This window comes from Gymnodraco acuticeps, unplaced genomic scaffold, assembly GCF_902827175.1.
Source record: "Gymnodraco acuticeps unplaced genomic scaffold, fGymAcu1.1, whole genome shotgun sequence".
Taxonomy (NCBI): Eukaryota; Metazoa; Chordata; class Actinopteri; order Perciformes; family Bathydraconidae; genus Gymnodraco; species Gymnodraco acuticeps.
In genome coordinates this window covers 1,342,699-1,366,496 of record NW_022990224.1, presented here as the reverse complement: position 1 = coordinate 1,366,496, position 23,798 = coordinate 1,342,699, and the positions used below count along the sequence as shown (strand labels likewise).

General features: G+C 40.5%; 3 protein-coding genes across 3 annotated transcripts; 1 reads left to right on the top strand and 2 right to left on the bottom strand.

Moving 5' to 3' along the window:
- Positions 1-11,511: 11,511 nt before the first annotated feature.
- Positions 11,512-17,235, top strand: dbx2 (developing brain homeobox 2). The gene is made up of 4 exons (XM_034218786.1): positions 11,512-11,894; positions 13,269-13,352; positions 16,138-16,322; positions 16,488-17,235. Exons 1-4 carry the CDS (start codon positions 11,618-11,620, stop codon positions 16,680-16,682), a joined length of 741 nt encoding a protein of 246 aa, XP_034074677.1. The 5' UTR covers positions 11,512-11,617; the 3' UTR covers positions 16,683-17,235.
- A 206-nt stretch (positions 17,236-17,441) lies between these two features.
- Positions 17,442-18,792, bottom strand: LOC117547892 (prolactin-like). Its single transcript, XM_034218804.1, has 5 exons — positions 18,710-18,792; positions 18,436-18,614; positions 18,177-18,278; positions 17,897-18,082; positions 17,442-17,737 (listed from the first exon to the last, which is right to left on the bottom strand). Exons 1-5 carry the CDS (start codon positions 18,717-18,719, stop codon positions 17,534-17,536), a joined length of 681 nt encoding a protein of 226 aa, XP_034074695.1. The 5' UTR covers positions 18,720-18,792; the 3' UTR covers positions 17,442-17,533.
- Positions 18,793-19,795: 1,003 nt separating this feature from the next.
- Positions 19,796-21,625, bottom strand: szl (sizzled). The gene is made up of 4 exons (XM_034218756.1): positions 21,209-21,625; positions 20,871-21,037; positions 20,641-20,733; positions 19,796-20,522 (listed from the first exon to the last, which is right to left on the bottom strand). The coding sequence occupies exons 1-4, from the start codon at positions 21,487-21,489 to the stop codon at positions 20,203-20,205; spliced, it is 861 nt and encodes a 286-aa protein (XP_034074647.1). The 5' UTR covers positions 21,490-21,625; the 3' UTR covers positions 19,796-20,202.
- Positions 21,626-23,798: the final 2,173 nt, after the last annotated feature.

Here is a 23,798-nt window from a genome sequence, read left to right as displayed (position 1 = left end):
AGAAACTCCTGAAACGGCTACAGAAAGATCCAATCTAGGAGCATATCCAGTTTACGAGAGTTGACCATGACAATGCTGATGCCATTTCTTTCTGGCTGGTGTACAGCTGTAAAATCACGGTATCGAATGCCGTTGCACGAGCTTACACTCTCAGAACCACAGACAAGTACAAAAACGTTGCTCTCCTACTCCGCCAGAATATTCTGCAGGCTTTCAGAGAGTCCAAAGACCTACAGTGGCCGCCAACAGCTGACGACATGGAGCTCACTCCTGAAAACCTCCTACCCACAGACCTCGTCCGGTTTCTCAGCATGGTTATGGCTGACAAGGAAGACATGGAGACGAATGAAAAGATGAAGCGCCTGGTATTCTCCATTGGGCAAGAACTGTGCCGTGCAGTGTCAGAGGGAGAATGGAAGTTACCAAAACACATTATACTCTGTGTGACTGTCAGGCACTTGTTCAGAAGCAAGCAGCTCACCACAATATTACACAGACTTGGCCACTCGGAGAGCTACGGATTTGGTTTGGAGTTGGAAACTGCCCTGGCAAAGGTCCTGGACAAAGTCTCATCCTATCGGACATCCGCAATTGTGATAGGAGAGGGAAACATGGTATTCCACTGTGAGTGGGACAATTTGAATAAAACCACGCCCAGTGTGCACGGCAGCAACATTGTCAACAGTGCTGGGGGAATCATGGTCCAGGTGGTCAAGCCTGCGTTTGAGAGCAACAAGGTCCGAATGCTACTCGTCATCGACAAGTCGCAACAGCGTAGCCTGAAAGTCAACACACCAGAAACACTCCCACCCTTGCACTTCACTCACGCCTACACAAAGTTTAATGATGGCTCATCATTCACACCGCCAGCAGAGAATGACACAGTATATGTAACTGAGATGCAAGTGTACTACATCTGGCTCTTTATCAGGTACATCGGAAGCAATGGACAGCAGCCTGTGCCTGGACTAGGGGGCTTCACCTCTGCAACTGGTACTCCTCCACTCAGAAAATCAACAGTGGACTACTTCACGCCCATCCATCAACCAATCACTGACAATACAGTTGTTCGTGAGCTACTGAAGCGTTCTGAGCTTGCCACTGATGAGGTGGATCAGAGGTGGGTCCTGAATACATTTGATCTTGGTGTCTGTATGAAAGCCCTACCCATCATCTGGTATTGGCCAGATACATTTGTCCATCATGTGGTTATGATTGGACCCTTTCTTTACATTCTGGCGGACACCACTCCAAAGGATCTGCCATACCCTAAGGATGCCCTGTTCATTCAGGATGGCATGGCCCTGCTCCATGTCCTCACCAACCTTCCACCAACCTGTGGGGAGATATGCCTACAAGTGCTTGATCAGATGGTGGCCAAAAAGCACTTTTTGTTCTCGACTGACAGTTACCATCCAGGATCTATCAAAGCACAGGAGAGCTTGAGACGTGGCAGTTCAGATAAGATCATTTTGGCTGGACCAGCAACCAGGAAGCCATATGACTTCAAGATGTTTCTCACAAATGATGACAACAAAAAGCAACTCTGCCCTTGGGTACAAGAATGCTGTAGTCTGAACACCTGACACAGATATCTTTGTGATTCTTCTTTACCACGCTCATGCCATCAGGCTGACTATATACCTGGATACGGGGTCAGGGAAACATAGACAACTTCTCAACCTCTCTGAGCTCGCAGAATCCCTGGGAGAAGACTACTGTGCCACACTTCTTGGATTCCATGTGTTCAGCGGAGAAGACTGCACCGGTGCCTTCAAAGGGAAGGGGAAGGTGGGGCCCTTGAAAAAGCAGGAGAAGAACCCGAAGTTTCACAGGGCGTTCAGTCAACTCGGTGACAACTGGAATGTCAAGCCTGAGGTGCTGAAGCAGTTGGAGCAATTCACCTGTCTGTTATATGGAGAGAGTCGTGAGTCTTCAGTGGACGTAGTCCGTGCCAAGTTGCTGTGCAAAATGGTGGGGCAAGACGATAATCTCACTGCCAAATCTAAGGTTGACCTGGCTCGCCTTCCTCCATGCTATGATGCTCTGAAGCCGCACGTCCAACGTGTGAACCATTGAGTCGCCCTGTACAAGCGAGCTGATGAATCCATTTTAGAAAAACCAAACCTCTATAATGAGGAGCAGGGATGGATGAGGACTGGTGGAATGTTGAGACCGGTGTGGTCCTGTGGTCCTGTCCTGCCAACCTCCCTGGTTGATCTCCTGGACACGACAGAGCGTGAACAGGAAGACGAGGAGGAAGAGGAAGAGGAATTTGACTCTGATGATAGCATTGAAAACGATGATTGAGTATTAATCAGATAGTGGAGAGCCAAACCTTGACTGCTTATGTGGAATGGGAAAGAGTAGTCACATCAATACTTATATTATGATGTTTGAGCCTTGCTGTAGGCTACAAAACAAATAAATATTGGTTAAATACACAACATCTATCTAGACACCTTACGTGTTCACTTACTGTACTGCAATATTGGCATCTCTTAATTTGCATAGCATGCCACAGATACATGTGATCACTTTGGGAATAGTATTATTGTGATCTTTGACCATCAAAACATGGGTCTAGACACATTATTTGTTCATTTATCTGCAATATTGGCTGAGATAGAGTAAAAAGTGTGAAAATTCAGTTTTTGGTAATGGTGACACAAATTTGCATAACAAATACATGTGGGACATCCAGACAACATTTTTAACATAGCTCATCATTTTCTACATACTTTTTCCACTTCGGAAACACTGATTATAAGTATATTTCTGTGTCGGTGCAAAATACATCGTTCTTGGTACAAGACTAAAATGCTATTTTCTTGTAATGGCGGCACTAATTGGCATAATAGCATGCCACAGACACATTAGATCACTTTAAGAATAGTTTTATTGTGTTCCTTGACCCTCAAAACATGGATCTGGATACCTTATTTGTTCAGTTATCTGCAATAATGGCTGAGATATAGTGAAAGGTGTAAAAAGAGTGAAACTCGATTTTTAGGGTAAATAAACACTAATTTGGGAGAAAAAAATATACGTGGGACAATTTTTCAACTTTTTAACATAGCTAATCGTTTTCTACACAATTTTTTCAATCTAGAAAAGCTGATTAAAAGTATATTTCAGGGGGGTGCATGATACCCCCTTCTACCCACCCGACTAATAAAGTCACAGCAGGAAAGCCACAGTAGTAATTAATAACATTATATGTGGCTGCGCTCCATGTAGGTGTACCACTTCCCAGGCCTGCTGGCTCATTGGCATGGCTAACTGGATACTTAAATGGATTGAAGGTAATGATATTGGTCACACCTGTGCTTAACATGCTGTGACAAATCAAAACCTCTGCTATATGAAAATGCTGTGTAAGGAAGACCCAATTTTAGAATGCTGACAAGTAAAAAGTTGAACTTTACCAGATGCATTCCTAACATTACTGTATAAGATGTGTTAAACAGAAAGGATGGCTAATGACAGCAGATGGACGAGGTGGACTGGAGAGCAGCAGGGCAAGCATGCAAACTGGCAGGCAGGCACACAAGTGGAAATGAATCATGGAGCTTAGGGAACAAACAAGTATTACACTTGGTAAACAAGAACACAAGGAAAAGTCAACTCAAGGATGCTTAAGCTTGGCTGTAGCTTATCTACCAAAGACGAGCAGGAGTAAAGCCAGAGTTAACATAAAAAAGAGATGATGAGAAGATTGTTTGTGTTCTGGAAGGCAGGGTCTAGGTGAGTGGCAGGACCAAAACAACACCGGATCTTCAGCACAAGAGGGAGTCGTGTGGCTTAGTGGAATAGTGCGTTGGTGTTCGGATCAGGAAGTTTTCTGGAAGGCAGGGTCTAGGTGAGTGGCAGGACCAAAACAACACCGGATCTTCAGCACAAGAGGGAGGCGTGTGGCTTAGTGGCTTAGTGGTATAGTGCGTTGGTGTTCGGATCAGGGGGAGCACAGGTTCAAACCCCACTGCAGTCAGCATGTCGTTGTGTCCCTGGGCAAGACACTTCACCCCAAATTGCTCCTGTGGGGATTGTCCACAGTATTGAGTATGTAAGTCGCTTTGGATAAAAGAGTAAACAAATGGAAATATTGCTGAAAGTAGTCCAAAGGTTGGTTAGACACTTGATCCAATTTCTGTTTAACAGTGATGTAAACTGGGAGGATCTTAAAAAGAAAATTACAAAAAAATACCCAAACTTGTTAAATAACAACCACATCAGTAGGTCAGTGTTAATGGATACTCAATCAATCAATTAATGTTTATTTAGCCCAATATCACAAATGTTACATTTGTCTCAGTGGACTTCACAGTTTGTACAGAATATCAGTATGACAATACGACACCCTCTGTCCTTAGACCCTCACATCGTACAAGGAAAAACTTACAGAGAAAAACCCCACAGTTTAAAGGGGGAAATGGGAGAAACCTCAGGGAGAGCAACAGAGGAGGGATCCCTCTCCCAGGACGGACAGACGTGCAATAAATGCCGTGTGTAAATTGAAAAGATAATACATTTACAACATAGGTAGTCCAAATGTTTGGAAATGCATGTGTCTACAATAAGAAGATTAATCCACAAGGATATCCATCCAGGACTTATGATCCAGGACCACAGCAACAGGCAGAGCCACAACTCAAGATCCAGGACTCAGGACTGCAGCAACAGGATCAGCCACGACTCAGGACCCCGGCGTAGATATAGACACCAAAAAGAAATTTGGGGAAGCTGGGTTATTCGGAACATGAGAGTACACAGGTACAGAGAGAAGGAAGAAGTAAGGTGTCCCCTGACAAACTAAGCCTATATCAGCAAAACTAGGGGCTGAATCTAATCAGCCCTAACTATAAGCTTTATCAAAAAGGAAGGTCTTAAGCGCTCTCTTAAAAACGGATAGGCTGTCTGCCGCCCGAACACAAACTGGAAGCTGATTCCACAAATGTGGAGCTTGATAAGAAAAGGCTCTGGCTCCCATTGTACTTTTAGAGACTCTAGGAACAACCAACAACCCTGCATTCTTGGAACGTAATGCCCTAGTAGTACAGTAGGGTATAATGAGTTCTTTAAGGTAAGATGGCGCCTGCCCATTAAGGGCTTTGTAGGCGAGAAGAAGAATTTTAAATGATATCCTGTGTTCTATAGGGAGCCAGTGTAAGGCAGCCAGAACAGGAGTAATGTGGTCCCTTTTCCTAACTCTGGTTAGTTAGGAACCATACTCTCACTTTGATCTAGCTTACCATAAATGTAAAAATGTTGTATGTGCATGCCTTTGTATAGGACCATTATCTTAAGGACTTGCACAAGAAAACAAAGGCTATTCTAGGCAAATTGATTGATGATATGAACTTAGTATTTTGTAATACTAATATGAGACTGTTTTGGTCGCCAAGACAGAGATTCATTTTACAAATTTGTTTTAATATTATAAGCTTATAAAATGGAGAGCTTCCTTTGAAATACTTTAAAATGCAATTTGAACAGCAGAGCAAACATATAATTTAGTTGGGGTCAATGCCTTTAAACTCCACCACTTCTTATAAATATCTTGGTTTGGATTTTAATGAAAATATTATGTGTAAGGGCCTGTGATGAATACTATCAAATGTTGCACTGCTGACCTTAGTTATTCAACATTTTTCAAACTTTATGATTCAATGGCTCTTATTTTATGCTGCAGGAGTATGGGGTTTTAAGAAAGCCCCTGACAGTAATGTTATTCAGACTCGAGCAGTGAGGTGTTTTCTTGGGGTGAATAAATATACTGCAGAGAGGGCTATTGAAGAGAGCATGGGATGGGAGTCATGTATTGTAAAGCAGATATATGAAAAGCCTTGTGCAGTTGCCAGAAGAGAGGCTGATCAAAAAAGACCCTTAATTGGGATAGAGCACACAATTATCCTTGATCAAGAGAAGTCGCTGCAATATGTTATCTTTCTGATTCACACTTTATTTCTTAGTGTAACTTATATATATAGTCAAACCAAAGTATGTACATTTAGTTTTAACGACTCAGCGATAATATGCATTCATCCTTTTTTTCTCACTCTTATTGCCCTTTTTCTTTTGAGAATGTGTGGCAACTGTTACACTCAGGAGATATAAAATGGTCCAGAAATACAACAAAAATTAGGGGTTGCTGGCTTGAAGACGTTCCAGCATTCATCCAATACACAGGTGGAGTCCCTAAGCATTTAAACCTCTTTGGTGTGTTCACCTTGATGAGGTTAAGGGAAGTTGGCAAAGTCAAACGGCAATCATGATCATCTTGAGTCTTATGAATGTAAGTGTAACTTGCTGGAAAATAGCCTGGGAAAAATCATCTGTTCAGTAATGGTTGTTCCACTTTGACGTGGATGGCCTCCTTTACTCCTCTCTAAACCATCTGTCTTATCTGTTCTCGTGTGAAGCATAGAGGTCAATATACCAACTGTCTCCAACAACCAATTTTAAATGCTTAAATTAGATAAGATGAGAGTTATGCCCTCCTGTAAGCAAACCGTTTTGTACTATAATTAGTTAAGTCATTTGGTAATGTTATAATTTGGCTTTTCAGCAGGTGGATGATGAATTAAAATGAGTGCTTGTGCCTGTGTGACTCAGCCTTGTTAATGGCTTTTTATAGAGCGCAGATGCTTTGTGCTTTGAATATTTGTTGCGTCCTGCATCTTTTTCATCCATGGGACCAATTACCATCTTGAAATATAACTGTTTTATCATCGGCCATGCCACACTAGTGTTTGCTTTTTTTCCCTGAGACAGTCAAGGATAAACTGCTACATTTTCCATGAATGCTAAATGCTAATACATTCACTGCCAGATGGATATAAATCAAAGCCTTCTTTCATAATGGCCTGATTAGAGGCAATCCCAGGTTCACAACAAACCCCCAGCCAATCCCTGGATCACTGGAAAAGTCTTTGTTGGCTGTGCTGGTCGGATTAATTCTGCTAATAAATAGAGGCCAGCGGATATACAGTTATATGCAGTTTTATATCCTGTGTGGTGCTCAGCTGCTTACCAAGGACTCCAACACCAACTTAATTGTTACATCAATACTCCCCTTCCCGTCAATCCAGTTTACCCTTATGCCAATAACATGTTTTGTTTTCATTATTACAAATGCAAAATGGATGTTTTGTTTTTTTTCAAATAGGCCCCCATCTCTCTCCAATTCGCATAGGTTGTTCGTAGATCCACACTGTGAAGCTAATGGGTGGCTGTTGTCAAAAAAACAAAAGCAGACCATGACTCTGCAGTGTGTCACATCTGCTGTGTGAGAGGGCCGCTTCAACCTTCTATTCATTATTAATAATACTAGATTTCTTCTGGGTACCGACACAGGAAATGTAATTACTTTGTATTGCCCACAAGTTGTCATTTCCTAAAGTGCCATCAGGAAAATAAGAGTCATTAAAGCATGTGCCCAGCCAAGAACGAAAAGTAATAAAGGCACACAGTGCGAACACGTTTCTGCTATGCGCACACACATTCTCTCTCAGATCAAGGGCAGGGCAACAGTGCTCTCTCTAAAAGATCCAGATGGGCGATGCATTACAAAGCTCTCAGAGGCTTGTTCACTTTGGCCATGACTGCACCATACAGTATAGACATACTAATGCCATAGACAAAATGAAACCACTTGCAGTCGCTGTGCCAGGATTGGAATGAACTGCAGAAAAACTGGCTCGTCTGTTCAGACAGGGCTCTCCTGGGATTCATTTGTTGCATAATTCCATGTTATATCGACCTTTCCTGTCATTCGGATCAGACATTCATGAGTCAAATTAAAAACTGTGGGCTCTAACTATTCATTACACGTCCGCTCAATAATACTCATTCTGCTCAATTATGTTTTATATTTACTCTCGCAGTAAGCCTCCACATTCAACAACTGTATACATTACAATTCAAGTTGATTAATGATAACATTTTCTATAATGTTATGTTGTCACTACCACAACAACACAACACAAAACAATTCCTAAAACAGATAGTAAGCAATACTTCTAAGAACTGAGTTGAGAATATTACAATAAGCAATGTAAAATAAAGTAATATACAATGTAATTAATGATTTCAAGGAGCTATTATTATATTATAAATGAAATCAAAAAGATTATAATATTTCATTATGTAGTTCACTGCAAAACAGGATTTTTTCGTTCTCTCAGTGCCATCTTGTGTACATGGCAGTGAATTGCAGACAGTATCACGGTGCAGCAGTACTGAGGTACAACAGACAGTGGGCCATGGGCCATGCCAGGAACATCAATACTAGATGACCTGCAGTTTTGGGCAAGCAGGAACAAGGTAGATAGTGAGAGAACAAGATGGAATAGACTATGAACTTCATTGCCTCAAAGGATAAACAATGTTTTGTCTTTACCCTGATGGTAAGGATATGTAGTTTTGACTTATTGAGCAGTGTCATCCTGTAATACAAAAATATCACAATTGATATGTAACAGTGTAGAGAAACTGTGAAAAAACATTATTCACTTAAAATGTCATGTTTTTCAGCCTTCTCATATACGATATATATACACATATACACAATATGATTTGTGTAATATTGTATACTTTGCTTGCTAGCCGTTTAAATTTGATGAAGATTATATTTTTGGGGTAAATTAGCATTGTTCAATGTTTAAATCATTTGCAAACAATATCCAGTTAAATGTCAAAACTCCAGATTTTGACTTTAAACATGTTGCAGAGGCGATATGGATACGTACGTTTATGTTTTTCTTAAGTTTACTACCGCACAACCCCCCAAAAAGGAGTGGGCAGTCTTACGTCATTGTTTTGCAAAAGCTCCATCCACACACACTAAAAGGCAAGCTGGCATTTAACATGTATCCACTCTTTGGAGCGAAATAGTAGATTGTACTTCATGAATGAGAAACACACAAGCTTAGCATGGAGAGAGGGGTTCTAACTGAGTTAAAAGATGTTTTTAAATGTATCCGACTTAATATGGACAAACTCTAATCGAATCATGGTAATACGATTGCTGATATTTTATGGACTGTCTAAGCAGTGCAGTTGCTCAACACAGACACTCCCATTCCCCCTGGATCCTATTGTGAATGTGTGCAGTGAGCTGGCTCATTGGGCCCTCATGGTGAATGGCCAGCATCCATTCACTCAGCATACAGAAGCTCATTAGAACTCTATAGACACACAATTGTGAGGCTCACATTAGAAACTTCCTCCTCTGAGGCACAGACACCGCACACAAAGTGCCAGTTTGCTGCTAAGCTAAGCGCATTGTCTCCTTGATTCATAGAGCTTGGCCCTCCATTCACGATATTAAGTTCGAGTGGTGGAATATCAATTGCGTGTGCAATGGGCCGGTATCTTTTTAAGAGCTTTAGTGGGGTTAAAAAGGAGAGAAAAGGGATCTCAGCAAGTCTGCAAAGTGCTAGCTTTCAACAGGGCCATTGTGGGGGTTTTGAATGAAGGGACCCCTGTTTTTTTCCCTCCAATTCTAAAAAGAGATGGACATCAAATACATTCACATGAACTTGCTTCAGGGTGTTTCCAAGACCTACTGTTTGAGAATAGCCTAATTATACCTCCCTTTCTTGGAGAGCTCTATTGGAATCTGGCTAATTACGAAGTGGTGAATCTTAATGATGATACGCTCTTAGCAATGCCTTTAAAATCGGCACACAAGTCACGTGAGATTGGTTCATCTAAACATGTTAAATGTCGATGAACACAGAGAAATATATGATTATTAGGAATAAATGAATAAATTATGCTTTTAGGAGCGTTGTTAGTTCTAAGGTGCTTCTAACAGCTTTAGCTACACTTTCCCATTCAATGCTGAAAGTATAATTAAAGAAGAAGAATGTTTTTTCCTGTAAGAAAAAAGCTAAACAAGCATCCTCAATGTAATCACATAAAAATAACTTGACCACATGTAGATCATTAGTCAGAGAATAAACAAATACAGTTATTGAAAGCACAGATAGCTAGGTTAGCTCCTGTTTTCTTTCTGTCATATGCACAAATGACTCTCCACCAAACAAAAACCCTTGGGGGACTATCAAAGCCACGAGTCTATATGAAGCATGTTAACACACACTCACTACACAAAAGTAGATAGCGCAGACTTGCTAACACTCATCATGTGACAGACCGCTATGCCTTCTCCACCAGTCTGAGGAATAAAACCTCAAATTTGATTACAAGCAACCTTTGGCTCCCTGGCCATCGCACAATAGGCTGAGCTGTCTGGGCCAATTTCCATGCTCAGCATGAGGTATCTACACGCGCAGGCTGGCGCTCCCTGCCACCCCCCCCCCCCATACCCCCCAACCAGTGTGGATATGCCTGTTTACTGTGCCTAAAGTCCGGGTCTGTCGCCCCTCTTGTTGGACTTCCTATTATGATACTGAAGATCATTAGTTGCAGTGTGAAAGGTTACACAAGCTTTTCATTGGATTTGTTTGTACCACAACATCCCTACATGCATGTGTGTGTTTGTATTAAACTTTCTTTTTTTACATTTGCAACCTCCAAATATGCAGTGTATGCCCCACTACACCGACGATGGGCACAAAATAAATATTCAAGTGACTGAGTCTAATGCCCGGAGCTACATGGATATCTCAAAGATTACATATCCTACCAGGAGGTTAACCCCTCCATAAATGTAAAATATAGGTTTTGACTGGCACATTAACAAGCCTAAAAGTTACCAATATTAAACAAACTGATTGGTGTTACTCAATAAACAAAAATGCTGGAAATGTAAAATATATGGATTGTGGAAACATCGCTATTTGAAAGACAATTACAAATTGTGAGTATGTGTATATTATGTGAAATACAGTCACAACAACTTTTTTTACAAGTTATATAAAACAATAAAATTAATTAAGTAGTAAAAGTAAAGTTGAATTATATCGAACAATGAATTCAAGTCCTATTTTGCAGTTGTATACAATTAAAACAACAACTTTTGAAAAATGCTAACCAAATTGATTAAGAAACTAAACTTTAATTACATGTTGCTTACATTTGAGGAGAAAATGTGTTGGAAAGGTAATTGCATTCCTTTGTCAACCAATATTTATCCACACTAAAGTGGCTTGTTTTTGGATCGTTTTGCAATCAAGAGAACCCTCACAGAGCAATACTGCAGGATCGAAACTGAAAAAAGCAGATTGTAAATGAACTGCTCAGGGGTTGGAATGAGGCACAATGGGAGGCAGGAGAAAAGAGAAAACTATTTACTACTGGGGAAGACTGTTTGGTGCATGTTAAACTTTGGCCAGCAGTTCATTGTCTCTGGTGTCTATCATTTAATAGGCTAGTTGACATAATGAATGAGCCAGACCCACCTTCTGCCACTCCAGAAAGGCCCCAGCCTTATCTGAATTGAGAAGCACATTAGAGCCTCTCAACCAATCACGACACAGCCCTGTAGCAAAGTGCAGGGCGAAAGAGGAAGAGCAGAGGACTTTTGTTTTCCTCAGAGTTTAATGAAGTTGGCCTGGTCACTCAAGAAAGGATTAAAGGAGAATTTAGTGTCACTGAGCTGTGACTGCTGAAGAGGGAACTCAAGTGTTCGGGTCACTGTGTGAACAGGATGCTCTCAGTGCAGAGCTGCACCAGGAGGAATATGGCCGGCTCTCCTCCTGCTTTTCCCGGCTTTGGTAACTCTGGAAAGAGTTTTCTTATTGACAATCTGCTGCAGTCACAGACACCTTCAGCCCGCCCAGAAACAATACAAGGTGGACACCTGCGACGGGCCGCATGTGAACGACCTAGGAGAATCTGGGGCTGTGAGCATGGAGCCTACCAAAGCCAGGGCCACAGTCCCCAGCATAGGAAAGACTTGGGAGTACCCCTTCTAACACACACAGGTAAACAGGTTTTTATTCAAGCAGATCTGATATTTTTATATTTTGTCAAGGACTTTAAATATGTGAAGCTAGATGTTTACATGTCAGCCAATGTTTTATTATTTGTATTTTATTTCTGGAATATTATTAAATATTGTTACGTTTTTTAAGTTTAATACATTCTCAATTTTAAGATGGACATTATAGGTTTTAAATACATTTTTGGGAATGATATATTTATCCTTGTTAGAGAAAGTACAGCATAAGTAACTGACCTACTGCCATTTTCTTAACTTGTTTAAAATAATGTAATCAAGAAAGACCATTTCAATTTCCCTGCTTTGCTTTTAGCATATAACTGTTGGGTACCACTTTACAATAAGACTACCCTTATAAAGGGTTTATGAATAGTTTGTCATTCATTTATTAATTAGGTTGTGAACACTTTTTAAATCATTAATAAGCTTTTATAAGACATGAGATAAACAGGGCAACTGTGACCGGTTGCTTGCCAAATAGAGAGCCCACATTTATCTGAACTGCTAAGCCTTATATTGGCTACCTAGCTTACTTCATCTTCTTCATCAGCCAGCATCCTTGGTATCTGTTGCTCACTGAGTTGATTCTCGCTAAGTAGTCAATATAAAGCTTAGTCCTCTCGCCAAATAGTGAGCCTGTGTTGGTGTGTTAGAACTGGTTTATAAATTATTCTTAATGATTAATAAAGTGTTTACAACCTAATTCATAACCTAATTATAAACCCTTTATGAATCCTTTATAAGGGTAGTCTTATTGTAAAGTGGTACCAACTGTTGTTTACTACAAAAGTAAAGAACAACCGTGCGGCCTCCTATATAAAACTTAAATTATGAAATGTATTTTTAAATGATGATTGCAGGTCTGTGTAAACTGTTGACATACTCAGGATTGGGGAAAACTGACTTTTGAATAATTGAGTACTACAATATTTGTTTAATATCAAATATAAAATATTTACATTTTAATTAATGGAAGAAAACTAGCAAATTATTACTTTTAAAACATATATTTAAAACACATTAAATGTTTTGCATTGATAAGAAATAACACTAACTAGTCCAAAACAATGTGTTCATTGACAGAGCAAAAAGGATTATTTGTAATTTATTTTCTGACCTAATTTGTGAATTTTTTTCATTTCTTTTGGATAATGTAGTCTTCAAATAAAATGTAGTTCTAAAAACGTTGACATATCAAATAAAATGCTGAAGAAATGTAGATAAACATTTGACAGGGTAAGACTCAAAATGCCTCAGAAGTGGGCGATGATCCAGATACAGTTCCTTGTGAAATATTATACCTGTCTCACCCAGTTACAACATGAATATATCTGATTATTCCTATCTCTCTTTGCAGGTGTACTGAGCAGTGTTTTCCTGCCGAGCCCACATTATATGCTGGCATGCTGCGATGGGTCCAGCCCCCCTCCTGCCTTCTCCAGTGAGTGTTTTATGCCTCATCAGCAATGCCTCAGCTACTCTCTAAGCATTATCAGCAGGGTCTCCCATGCTTTCCACAGCTAATTACCGATGCAATGCCAAAGAGCTAATTCTCCGCTCAACTCTGCACGGCTCTATTCATAACCGTTCACGGCTGTTTAGTATAGGGAAGAGGAGTGGGTTGCAAGGCTTTTAAGAGTCCCTGGGGCCCCCTATTTTGTTCTTGCAAATACACACTTTTACTAACACAAATATGCAGAGCTAATACACATATTGTCTTCTGTCATATTAAGATTACAATTACCAGGTGTGAATTTCTTCCACTGACTAAGAAAATGTGTTTTTATCGCTTAGCACTCTTTCACCAGCGACGTGCAGTCAGTGGAGGCAGAGCCTCACCTGTCATACTAGATACTCCAATGTAACGGAAAAACAACTAAAGAAAAACTAAATAGTAATAATAATAAAATGTCTCCACTGATCTGTGTTGTAAGTGTGATTTCTGTTTGATTCCAATCGCTTTTTATAGTCAAAATCAGCAAATTGGCCGAGCTCCGCTACAACTACATGGGAGTGAGGCAGGGACGAGCTCTGCCTCACCTCTGGCTGGAGCGCGGGCACTAATGTAGCGCGGGCACTTATTTTGTGAGCGCGCTCAAGCCACTGTGGGGTGAGGTGAGGTCACAGATGAGCTCTGCCTCACCTCAGAATGCGTCACCCCACAGAAACTGGCTGGAAAGCGGGCCCTAAGCGCATGCCTGCACCATCTCACTGAATGTCACCAATGTAATGTTTGTAGATCACTTTATTACATTTATCCTCGCCATCCATAGTCTCTAAATAACTTATTTCACGTATATATGATATTTAGGCTCGCTGGTCTCATCATACAACGGCAATAAAAAAAGCACCAGGGGAGGCAGCCATAACCTCTGCCGCACTAAAGGGGGCGCAAGTGAGCCCACAGGTTCTTGTTGCTACTGTTATTCTACGCAGCGACGAACAACAAACTAGACTTTTGAAACTACAGGAAGATAAGGAGGACTTTTAATGTAATGGAGATTGTTGTCCAGAAGGATAGCATGGACTTAATCTTCAAGTCAAGGTTAGACCACAATTGTAATGAAAATGGGATCTTACTAAGAAAGAACAATCCAATATTTAGATTTTGGGTATCCTTTTGTTGAACAGTCTGTTTAAAATGAATCGAAGCATCAGACTAAAAAAGCTTTTGAAAATAACCGAATATTTCGATTAAGGTCAAAATATAATATTTGTAAATCTGACTCTGAAAGAGTCAGTGCCTCACCAGCCATGAACCTCACCGCACGTCACTGTCTTTCACCAATGAGTTTCGTTGTGAATCCAAACCGCTTCAAGTTATATTTTCAGGCAGCATGAATTTTATAAACATCCAGAAAATCCTGTAATTACCCTGAAACATTAAAGTGTTCTCTGAATTGTGCTTGACATCTTTAAGTGGATTCAAACTTGTTGAAAGTGCTATTGCTTAATCGGAATCTACTAGTATTCATTATGTTAAACAAGCCATCTTATTTTGGCACTATCCCACAGCAACTGGAAGTTATTAGTTTATTCAATCTACGATGCCTGTCAAATGTTGTTGAAAAAAGCACAAATCAGAAAGCCCTCATCCCACAGGTCCCTGAAGTCTTCTTAGTAGGTTGACACTTTCCCACAGTGCCCAGCAACTCAACAATGCAAAGTCGGCCGTGACCAATTGGCACATTCACTTCACCATCCACACGCGACCTCACTGCAATTTTTCACTGCAGCAATGAAATCCGCTTAGCACAAAAAACTCACCCATTTCTCTACAGAAGAGGGCTGGACCAGGAACATCCCCCGGCTATTGTGTAGCTAAAGAGCTTGGTCCGCCAACCCCCCTCCTTTCTCCTGTCCTTCAACTCTCATTCCTGGCCATTTGAAACTTCTTGACTAGGACATAAAGCATTCAAAGAAAGTGACTTTTATAGACTTATTCGAGCTCATCTTCACATACAAACTGGCTTCATACCTGCAAGTGAAAAGATTTAGTGTTGGGCCACTGAACCATCGAGTAATGGCATTTCCATTGAACGGCTCTATTGTGGGTGTCCCACAGTGCTCTATAGCTGGCCCACTAGGGTAGACACACACGTTGCCCAGGAATGACCTGGTAATCAGCTATTTAACCGAAAGCCATTGAGTCCCAATAGAGAAGTGAGAAGCATGTCCAAACCTGTTATGTGCTCCCTAGAGGTGGTCTATGCGCAGATTTGTCGTACAGATTAAAAAGGCAACATTGAATAGATGGCTAAATTGTTCCACTTGACTTTTGTTGTGCGTGCACCTGTGAGTGAAGTAGCGTGAGATTGCTCCTCACAGTTCACCAAATCCCTTTTTCTCAGATGAAGTGGCTTTCTATTCTCTTTAGTCACCCCGAGTTTGTTAAATTTAACAAAAAGAAAAAGAGAAATCAAAAGTGAGGGCCAAAAACAGGCATGATCCCGGGTAAAGAATGTAGGAAATGAGATATGGTTATATTTATTGCAGACTTAATTGGATTTTAGCACTTTAAATCAAAATATCCATAATCAAGACTCTTGAGAAATTGGACCAAAATGCGGTTGAATCTCAATTCGCTACACACAACTGCTGAATTCCCATGGCTGCTACTTCTAGCTTTTTTTCTTATGAGGTTAGCATTTTTTTCCACAGTCCATCAATATCATATTCATCGGATTTACCATTATTAATATATGTGGGTTTTTTTTATGTTTCAGAGGGAGCAAATATTCAAATGTGGTCTGCTGATATAAGTCCTAAATCACGCAGAGGGATCCTTAGGAGAGCTGTGTTCTCTGACGAACAACGGAAGGAGCTGGAGAGAACTTTTCGGAGACAGAAATACATCAGCAAGACAGACCGGAACAAACTGGCAGCTGATCTCAGTCTCAAGGAGTCCCAGGTAAAACAAATATATGATTAAGCTTGATCCACTTCTGATCATAAAAGACAGAAAAAGAACGATCAGAGTACACCCTTAGCCATATTTAATTTAACAGATGTGAGAAGTGGTGAAAAAGACTACAGAAGTTGACCAAGATGCCTCTCCATTCTTTTGCTGCTTTAGGTAAAGATCTGGTTTCAGAACCGTCGTATGAAGTGGAGGAACTGTAAGGAGAAGGAGGTCCATAACACTCGCTCCCCAATGGATGAGCTCATGGCCCGGGGTCTCGCTCAGGAAGAGGAAGAACCTACACAGAACCATCACTCTGAATCAAAAAGTGAGAGATCACCATCACAGAATAGTGCCAGGGACACATGAGTGGCAGTAATGGGTGGAAAGTAAACCAATGACTTTCTTAAATCCACAAAAACTGGTAAAAGGCTACACAACTGGAAAGGTGTTGAGGAATGTGTGGATAGAATAAACTGTCTGTGAAGACTAACATTGACTCTTTTATAAAGCATGTAACCATTTTGTTGAATCATCTTATTGCGTATCACCAGCTTTATTTAGCAATTGTTTATTACACTAACAAGTCTTTCCAGGAAAGATTCCCACTCTTTGATTGTAATTACAATCACTTGAATGCACAAAAGTCACTTGCTTTTATGCTTTTACATCAGACTTCAAATTAGTTTTGTCATTTAGTCAGCTTTAGAGTAACACTCTGCTCATAATCAAAAAACCTTTTTGAAGGCAAATCTCACTTGCTATATTTTGTAAATATGTTATTTTTTCATGATTATGAATGCATAGATCAGGTGTAAATAAAGCGTTTCAATTAATCCTCATTTCCATATTGCTTGTTTTTACTGTGGTGGGCTGTGGAACAATTAAATTAACATGTCAATAAACACTTCTATACACTGTCTACCATTAATAGAAAAACTATAGAGCTTGTGGTATCCATTAACAAGAAGATGAACAAAAACAATGATGGTTTAGTTATCTTTTATTATGTTTTTACCTTTTTACAGTCAATGGTCAAAAATGAAATTGTGTCATTCCTATGACAATAAAACTGCAAGAGACATACACACTCCAGTACAGTAAATGCACCCATTACAAGTTGGTAAGAACATAATGTAGATAAAAGCAAATAAGAAACAAAGACTCTTCTATTCAGCCAACATTAAAAGATACCACACTAAACTTCTTTGCTATCACTATTAACAGTCCGGCTCAGGAAGAGTGGTGCATTTCAGGATACGGAGATAATTTTTCGCTTTGTTAGAGTCTCTGCGGAAACAGTAGAGTAGGTCATGATGGTCCATTGAGTCTAGGTCTCCTTGTGTGTAGAAGGCTGAAGAGGGGACCAAACTCTCAGGAGAGTTATAACCCACAGTGTTACTAAGCACTCCCAATAGCTTCATCTGTTGAACACAGAAGAAATATTAAAAAGTGAATTATTTCAAGAAATGAAAAAGGACAACATTGACTGTATACAATTGATACATTGCAAACAACCAAGCCAAATAAAATCACTTAGACACAGCCAAAAAACACATCTACAACCAAAGGTGATTTGCTACCTTTTCAGTTATTATTGTCACTCCGTCTTTTAGCTCATGCAATATATCACTGATCTCCAGTGCCTTGTTGGAGCTGTAGAGGTTAAAGTCTTGATTTTGATCCTGAGACATGCTCTGGTAGAGCTCAGACAGCGGCTCACCCCAAGCCTGAAGCAGCCTCACGATTACCTCTGTCAGTTGTTCTCTCTGCACATGACAAAGTTGCTTAAATAAATTAATATGACAAGATGCAGGGACATCGCCTAAATGCATAAGTATTATTAACTAAATAAATGCTTACCCCTAGCCTTTGTGCATTCTCCTTATCTTCTGGTGTGAGTATATCATAAGTGTGGCACTTCCGTTTTCCTATGAGATTCTTCCTGGGAAAGAAATATTGCTCCTGTGAAGAGAGACACACATATCAGACATAGTTATGTCAGGGGGGCTCGAAAAATAGCCGACTCCAACGAGGCTGATTGATGATGGAAGAATGGCGGTCGAAAGGTTGATGGATGGTGATAGATGATCAATGTCAGAGCTGAAAGAAAATAACTCACAAAATCAGAGTGCAGATCACTGGAGACGCTGTGCATTCTTGAAGACTGTTGTATGACCCTTTCAAAGAGATCTGCCAGAGAAGGAACATGGCATCCAGCCTGTCCATAGGAACAGATTGGGGCACTGACCACCCTCATAGAAAGCTCCAGGTACACCAGCGTAAGAACAGCAAACAAAACTGAGGGGGAAAAAAACTTTAAGTCATTAAAAAAAACGAAGTAATACATATAATTAAAAACTTTGTGCAGTTAATGTGTCGTCTTTCCATCTTACCCTTCTCCATGGTTCCTTTCTTGCAGTGGAGGACAAAATTATGAGTAGAGCTCTTTTCCCACCGGAAGCTATATAGTGATGACGTTGCTGATTAAACAAATTAGTTAATATACAAAAACGTGATTATTCTCTTTGCATATCATATGCCTCACTTAGTTAACTGCTCAGCCAAGAGCAGACAAAGCTAACTGAGGTGGAATATATACTACACGCTAAAGACTGGGTTAGGTCATTTTTTTATTTTAAGTTAATGAGCAGTAGTGTATGGGACAAATACAAACTTGTATTTGGTTGTGCTCAGCTTTATGTACAAATGTGCTTATCGAAATGTAGCAAGAAAAAAACGATAAAGGCTTTCTAAGTCTAACTAATTTTAATAAACTGATCCTTATCAAAGTCCCATGTCTTGCTTTATCAGTACATCAAAATGTGATTAATCAAACAGATTCAAATTCATACATTTTAGATCATTAAAACCTAATTAGGACAACACATTTAAAACCATTTAGCATTTTCCCATTTATTTGAAACTACGAGACTCATTAACTGTCCCGAGCACGGCATCAAAATGAATAGAATCACAAAAGTCTAGAAAAAGCCTTTTGTTCCACAACCCTAGCTCCAATGTTCAGCCTGCTAGTATAAGTGAGGCTTTTCAAATGCAAAGTGGGTGATTTATCTTCTCATTAGTATGACCAAGACCAGAGGCCATCTACAGTGAATACAGTCATGAGTCATTCTAGTTTTACTTTTTTCCCGAGACACTTCGCACATCATAGAATCATCAATAAAAAGTCAGGTTTTCAGACTAAAGGGGGTAAAACACACATTGAATTAAATGCAGTTATTTTTCTGTAATAACCCTTGTAATCCTTGCAATGAAAAGGGGACATGGTACAATAATAGTGGACAGTGTTTTGTTTCTCCATAAGTGTGCCACCTTGTGGAGGAATGAGTGTTAAGAGAAGAGGGTAAGGTATATAGAGGACCCTACCTTGCTGTATATGTATGTTGTTGTTTTTGCCTCAGGACTTTAAAGGGCTAAGCGGTTAGGCCAAAAATGGTTTTACTGTTAAAAATGACACATAGTTTTGCAGAAAAAAACGTTTTATGTTCATCTTTTTCCACATAGCATACACATAAAAAGATGTCATAAATACACCAATATCATTATAGAAAATATAATATACATCAATTTACATTAATTAATACTATGTACAGGTTTGAGTGCATTCAATTACTGTGTGCTGTCAGAGCAGGGATGAGAGAGTGAGCTGCTGAGGGAGACAAAGGGTGTTGGTATTCAGCTCTTTTCTTATATTAATTCAGTTGACTTAAAAAATTCTCACTAACACCCAATGCCCAGAAACTCTTCTTCTCAAAGTTCCTCCTTGATTTTGTCTTGAATGATATGTTTTGAGTGTGACATTGTTTTTTCTTAAGCAAGTCTACACTTTAAACAGATTCAGAGCTCCAGTTTGTACATGTAACTATCAATCCATTAAACATCTGTGATGCTTCCACTTGCGAGTGGCCACTGCCATGTTTATGTCTTTTTTGTGCCAAGGGAAAAGCCGGGTGAGAGCGAGGGTGCCATCATTCTGCACAAAACCAGTCAGCACGTAAAGCTGTGACCTTCCAGGACGCACTAAGATATTGGCACATTGCAGGTTGATGAGGAGCCACTGCTGCAGTAGGTGCTGGGTGTCATAAGGCAGGAGAGGTCCCTGGCGGATAAACTCAACACGGCCTTCAACCTCAAATTCTGGCTTTCCCAAAGGGAGGCGACGACGATGGATTTTGGCAGTCACAGCTGTGGAAAAAGAAAAAAATATTAATTATCCGGTTAAGAAAATCACATACAATTGTTAAAAACATGGCCATACAGGTGGAATAACAAATCAGTGTAGTGAAATAACTCTTAAACTTACCGAAGTCATGCAGGCAAAAAGCATCCAGGACTGTTTTCATTGCAGGAGACTCTTCCACAGACGGACAGTTTTGGCAGGCGGGTTTTGGTAAGTCTGTGATAAGAAAATAATCATAATTTAGCAAGAATGCAGGGTACATACAGTTATAATAGACAAACCTAAAGAGGTTGGTAATGAATGGAATGACAAGGCATTCAAGTATTGATGTATAGTCTGTGGTCTATGCATACCTTTGGCACTGTGGCTAGATTTAGAGTAGGGAGAAAGGCACATGTCTTCCTGGGCAGGAAAGCGGTCACAATCGAGTGCCTCAGGCCATGGCTGACCCTGGCAGGCGAGCACCGGGGCACAGCTGTCCCTCACTGCCACACACAGACTACGGCATGGCCGGATAAAGCTGTAGAATAAAATAAAAATAATGTTACACAATGAATAGGATATTGCTGCAAAATAATGTTTAAATCTGAAGCATGTTTTAAACATATTCAATATATTTTGTTGAGTTATATTTTACATAAAAATAACAACCAGGAGAATTACAATTACAAGGCATGTAAAATGTACTTACGTATCAAGACAGACGGGAGCAATGAGGGAGCAGAGGAAGACCTGGGCTTGAGGGTGGCATCCTGTCTGCAGCAGGGGCCTCCAGTCCTCTGAACGTGGCACCACCTCAGCTTCCAGGTTGGTGTGACCCAAGAAGTTAGGCAGACGCATCTCAGAGTATCCAACATCTTTGCACACTTTCATCTGATTTGGGATGGTGACGCAACGAGTGGACTGACTCATGTCAAATGCCATTGAAGGCAATGCCATAGCCAGGAGAGCAACAGTGAAAAACACACTCATAGTGAAGGAATTTGCGAAATCCAGAGTCCTCAAGGTAGATAGATGAGCTGAGGTTGCTGGTGTCCAGAGGTCTCTTTTTCCTAGAATGACTTAGTAGCTGATGCTGCCTGCTTTATATACAGCAAGGTCAGCCAGGCCCATCAGCCTGTAAGTCTGTTATCAACTACCTATCAAAGACGCAGAGACGATGAGTTTGGAGACAACGGCTTGTTTTGTGATGACTGCAGACAAAAGGGGGGGTAATAAGCAGATGGAGGGTGTGTGTCGGGGGGAGTAGGGAGGGGGGGACAATGGGCAATCATGGCCCAGCTTTCACTGAGTGAAGCCCAGTCAGAGTCTGTGGCCGTTTCTCAATGTCAAGTAAAGCTGCTGCAGAGCCACTATTTCAAGTATACTACGTCATTGAGTGGCGCCGAATGCTGGGCATTTAAACAGTCCTTCGGCGCCACTCGATGACGCAGTATACTTGAAATAGTGGCTCTGCAGCAGCTTTACTCGACATTGAGAAACGGCCACTGCCTCATCTTTTTTTTTGGGTCAAAAATATTGGGAAAACCTTGTGGAAAAGAACAAAAAAGACCTTGGTTTTTACAATATATACAGTAAGTCTATAACATGGGGTTAGCTAAACTGCTGCAACTATATACATTATTTGCAGGGTTAGTAATAGTGACTCAATTACCTCAAAAAGGAGTGATGTGTTTGTTATTTGTCCTAATAGCTGTATCTGCTTTGAGCTTATTACATACCTGCCAATGCAAAATAAAGCAACATTGCTTTTATATATCACTCAAAAGAACCAAATCCCATAAAGAGGCTTTGCTGAGGGTAGCAAAATAAATCTCTGAGAGTTCCCTTAGAAATAAATCTTGTGTAGACAGACAGGCAGTCTCCTTCATACTGCCAGTCTCTTTCATGTGTCTCTGCTTCTAATTGGAGGGTTTCATCTGTGGTCCTCCAGTTCTCATTAGCAAGGCAGCGTCTCTTTTTGCTCACCTGGCTTTGATCTTTCAGAAACACTAACTCTCTTGTAAACTACAGTTATGCTGTCTATTTGATTTGTTTTAATATTAAGCATCAGCAGTGAAACATTTTCTGGCAGCATCAGTACATTGCCGTCGACATCTGTGTTATAGCATGGAAACATACATACATCTCCTTCAGCCAAGATTAATATGTTTTTTTATGAATCATACTTATATCTACAAATTACTCGAGCAACATCTGCTGTCAGGCAGACGCATCCACACTTAGTCATAACAAACCAACATCCCACTCACAGGGTATAAGCAGGAATCCTGAAGTCAAATGTAATCCCTTTTAAGACCTTTTTTAAGACCCTTTCCATACATTTTAAGACCTCGTCACCACTTCGAGTTTTAACCGGTTACCTTGGCGACACACTTTACCTCACATTTACTATATACAGTATTGATTGTCCTTCCTCCTTATCTTCCAACCATTTGGACGCAAACTTGCATTTCCCCATAACGATGTTGTTTAACAACCGGCGTAAACGGACCTTCGCGCGCTATCAAGCAGTGAGCGTGCGATGTCCTGTTCAGATGACGTCAAATCCAACGGGATGCCATAAATAAACTACACAGAATCACACACACCTACGCAATGATTACATTCAGGCACACTGTAGAATACAACCTCTTTGGACAATTTATATACTTATTGAAAACAAGCTACAAAATGTAATACCTTGGAAAATGCCGTTTAATACTTTTTAATAGCCTTAATTTTCGCTAAATAGATTGATCAACTTTTAATACTTTTTAAGACCCCGCGGACACCCTGCACTCAAGACACCCGAGATGTCGTCCTGAGATGCAGACCAGGGCCACAGACACAAGTGCTAATTTGTCTCGTTCTCTCTGTCTTGTGCATTCGAGCCTCTTAATTTAACAAAAGAACTACATTAGAGAATCATCGTATTTGTTTGGATGTCGTCTGTCTACAGATTAAGATGTATATCTTGGGCTGATGCCTCCAGGCCTTTGGAGGACTTTCCCTCATGAATCCGAGGTCTCTATCCCACCCAGCCTGCCATGCTCATTGTGGCTTCAGACATCCCAAAGTCAACCTGATTTTAGTTTGCCACACTCTCGTCTTCCTGTTTGCAGCAAGGACTACTCTCTCGCAGCCAGAGCCCTCACCAGCCCAGCCAGAGCCCTCACCAGCCCAGCCAACTTTTACAGCCTGATCTGATGCGTGCAGGCTGGTTCCAGGTCGGGTAGACGAGTGTAGCCCGTAAAATGGGACTAACTGGGCAATTAGAGTCACAGACCAATTTAGGAGAA

Coding starts and splice junctions, on each gene's coding strand:
- LOC117547892 (XM_034218804.1), bottom strand. Junction 18,083..18,176: donor AGAATGCACAAAGGCTAGGG/GTAAGCATTTAT, acceptor TGTCATGTGCAG/AGAGAACAACTGACAGAGGT. Junction 17,738..17,896: donor TGACAATAATAACTGAAAAG/GTAGCAAATCAC, acceptor TGTGTTCAACAG/ATGAAGCTATTGGGAGTGCT.
- szl (XM_034218756.1), bottom strand. CDS start 21,489: ATGAGTGTGTTTTTCACTGTTGCTCTCCTGGCTATGGCATTGCCTTCA. Junction 21,038..21,208: donor GCTCCCGTCTGTCTTGATAC/GTAAGTACATTT, acceptor TTTATTCTACAG/CTTTATCCGGCCATGCCGTA. Junction 20,523..20,640: donor TTTTTGCCTGCATGACTTCG/GTAAGTTTAAGA, acceptor CTTTTTCCACAG/CTGTGACTGCCAAAATCCAT.
- dbx2 (XM_034218786.1), top strand. CDS start 11,618: ATGCTCTCAGTGCAGAGCTGCACCAGGAGGAATATGGCCGGCTCTCCT. Junction 13,353..16,137: donor CCCCCCTCCTGCCTTCTCCA/GTGAGTGTTTTA, acceptor TTTATGTTTCAG/AGGGAGCAAATATTCAAATG. Junction 16,323..16,487: donor TCAGTCTCAAGGAGTCCCAG/GTAAAACAAATA, acceptor TTGCTGCTTTAG/GTAAAGATCTGGTTTCAGAA.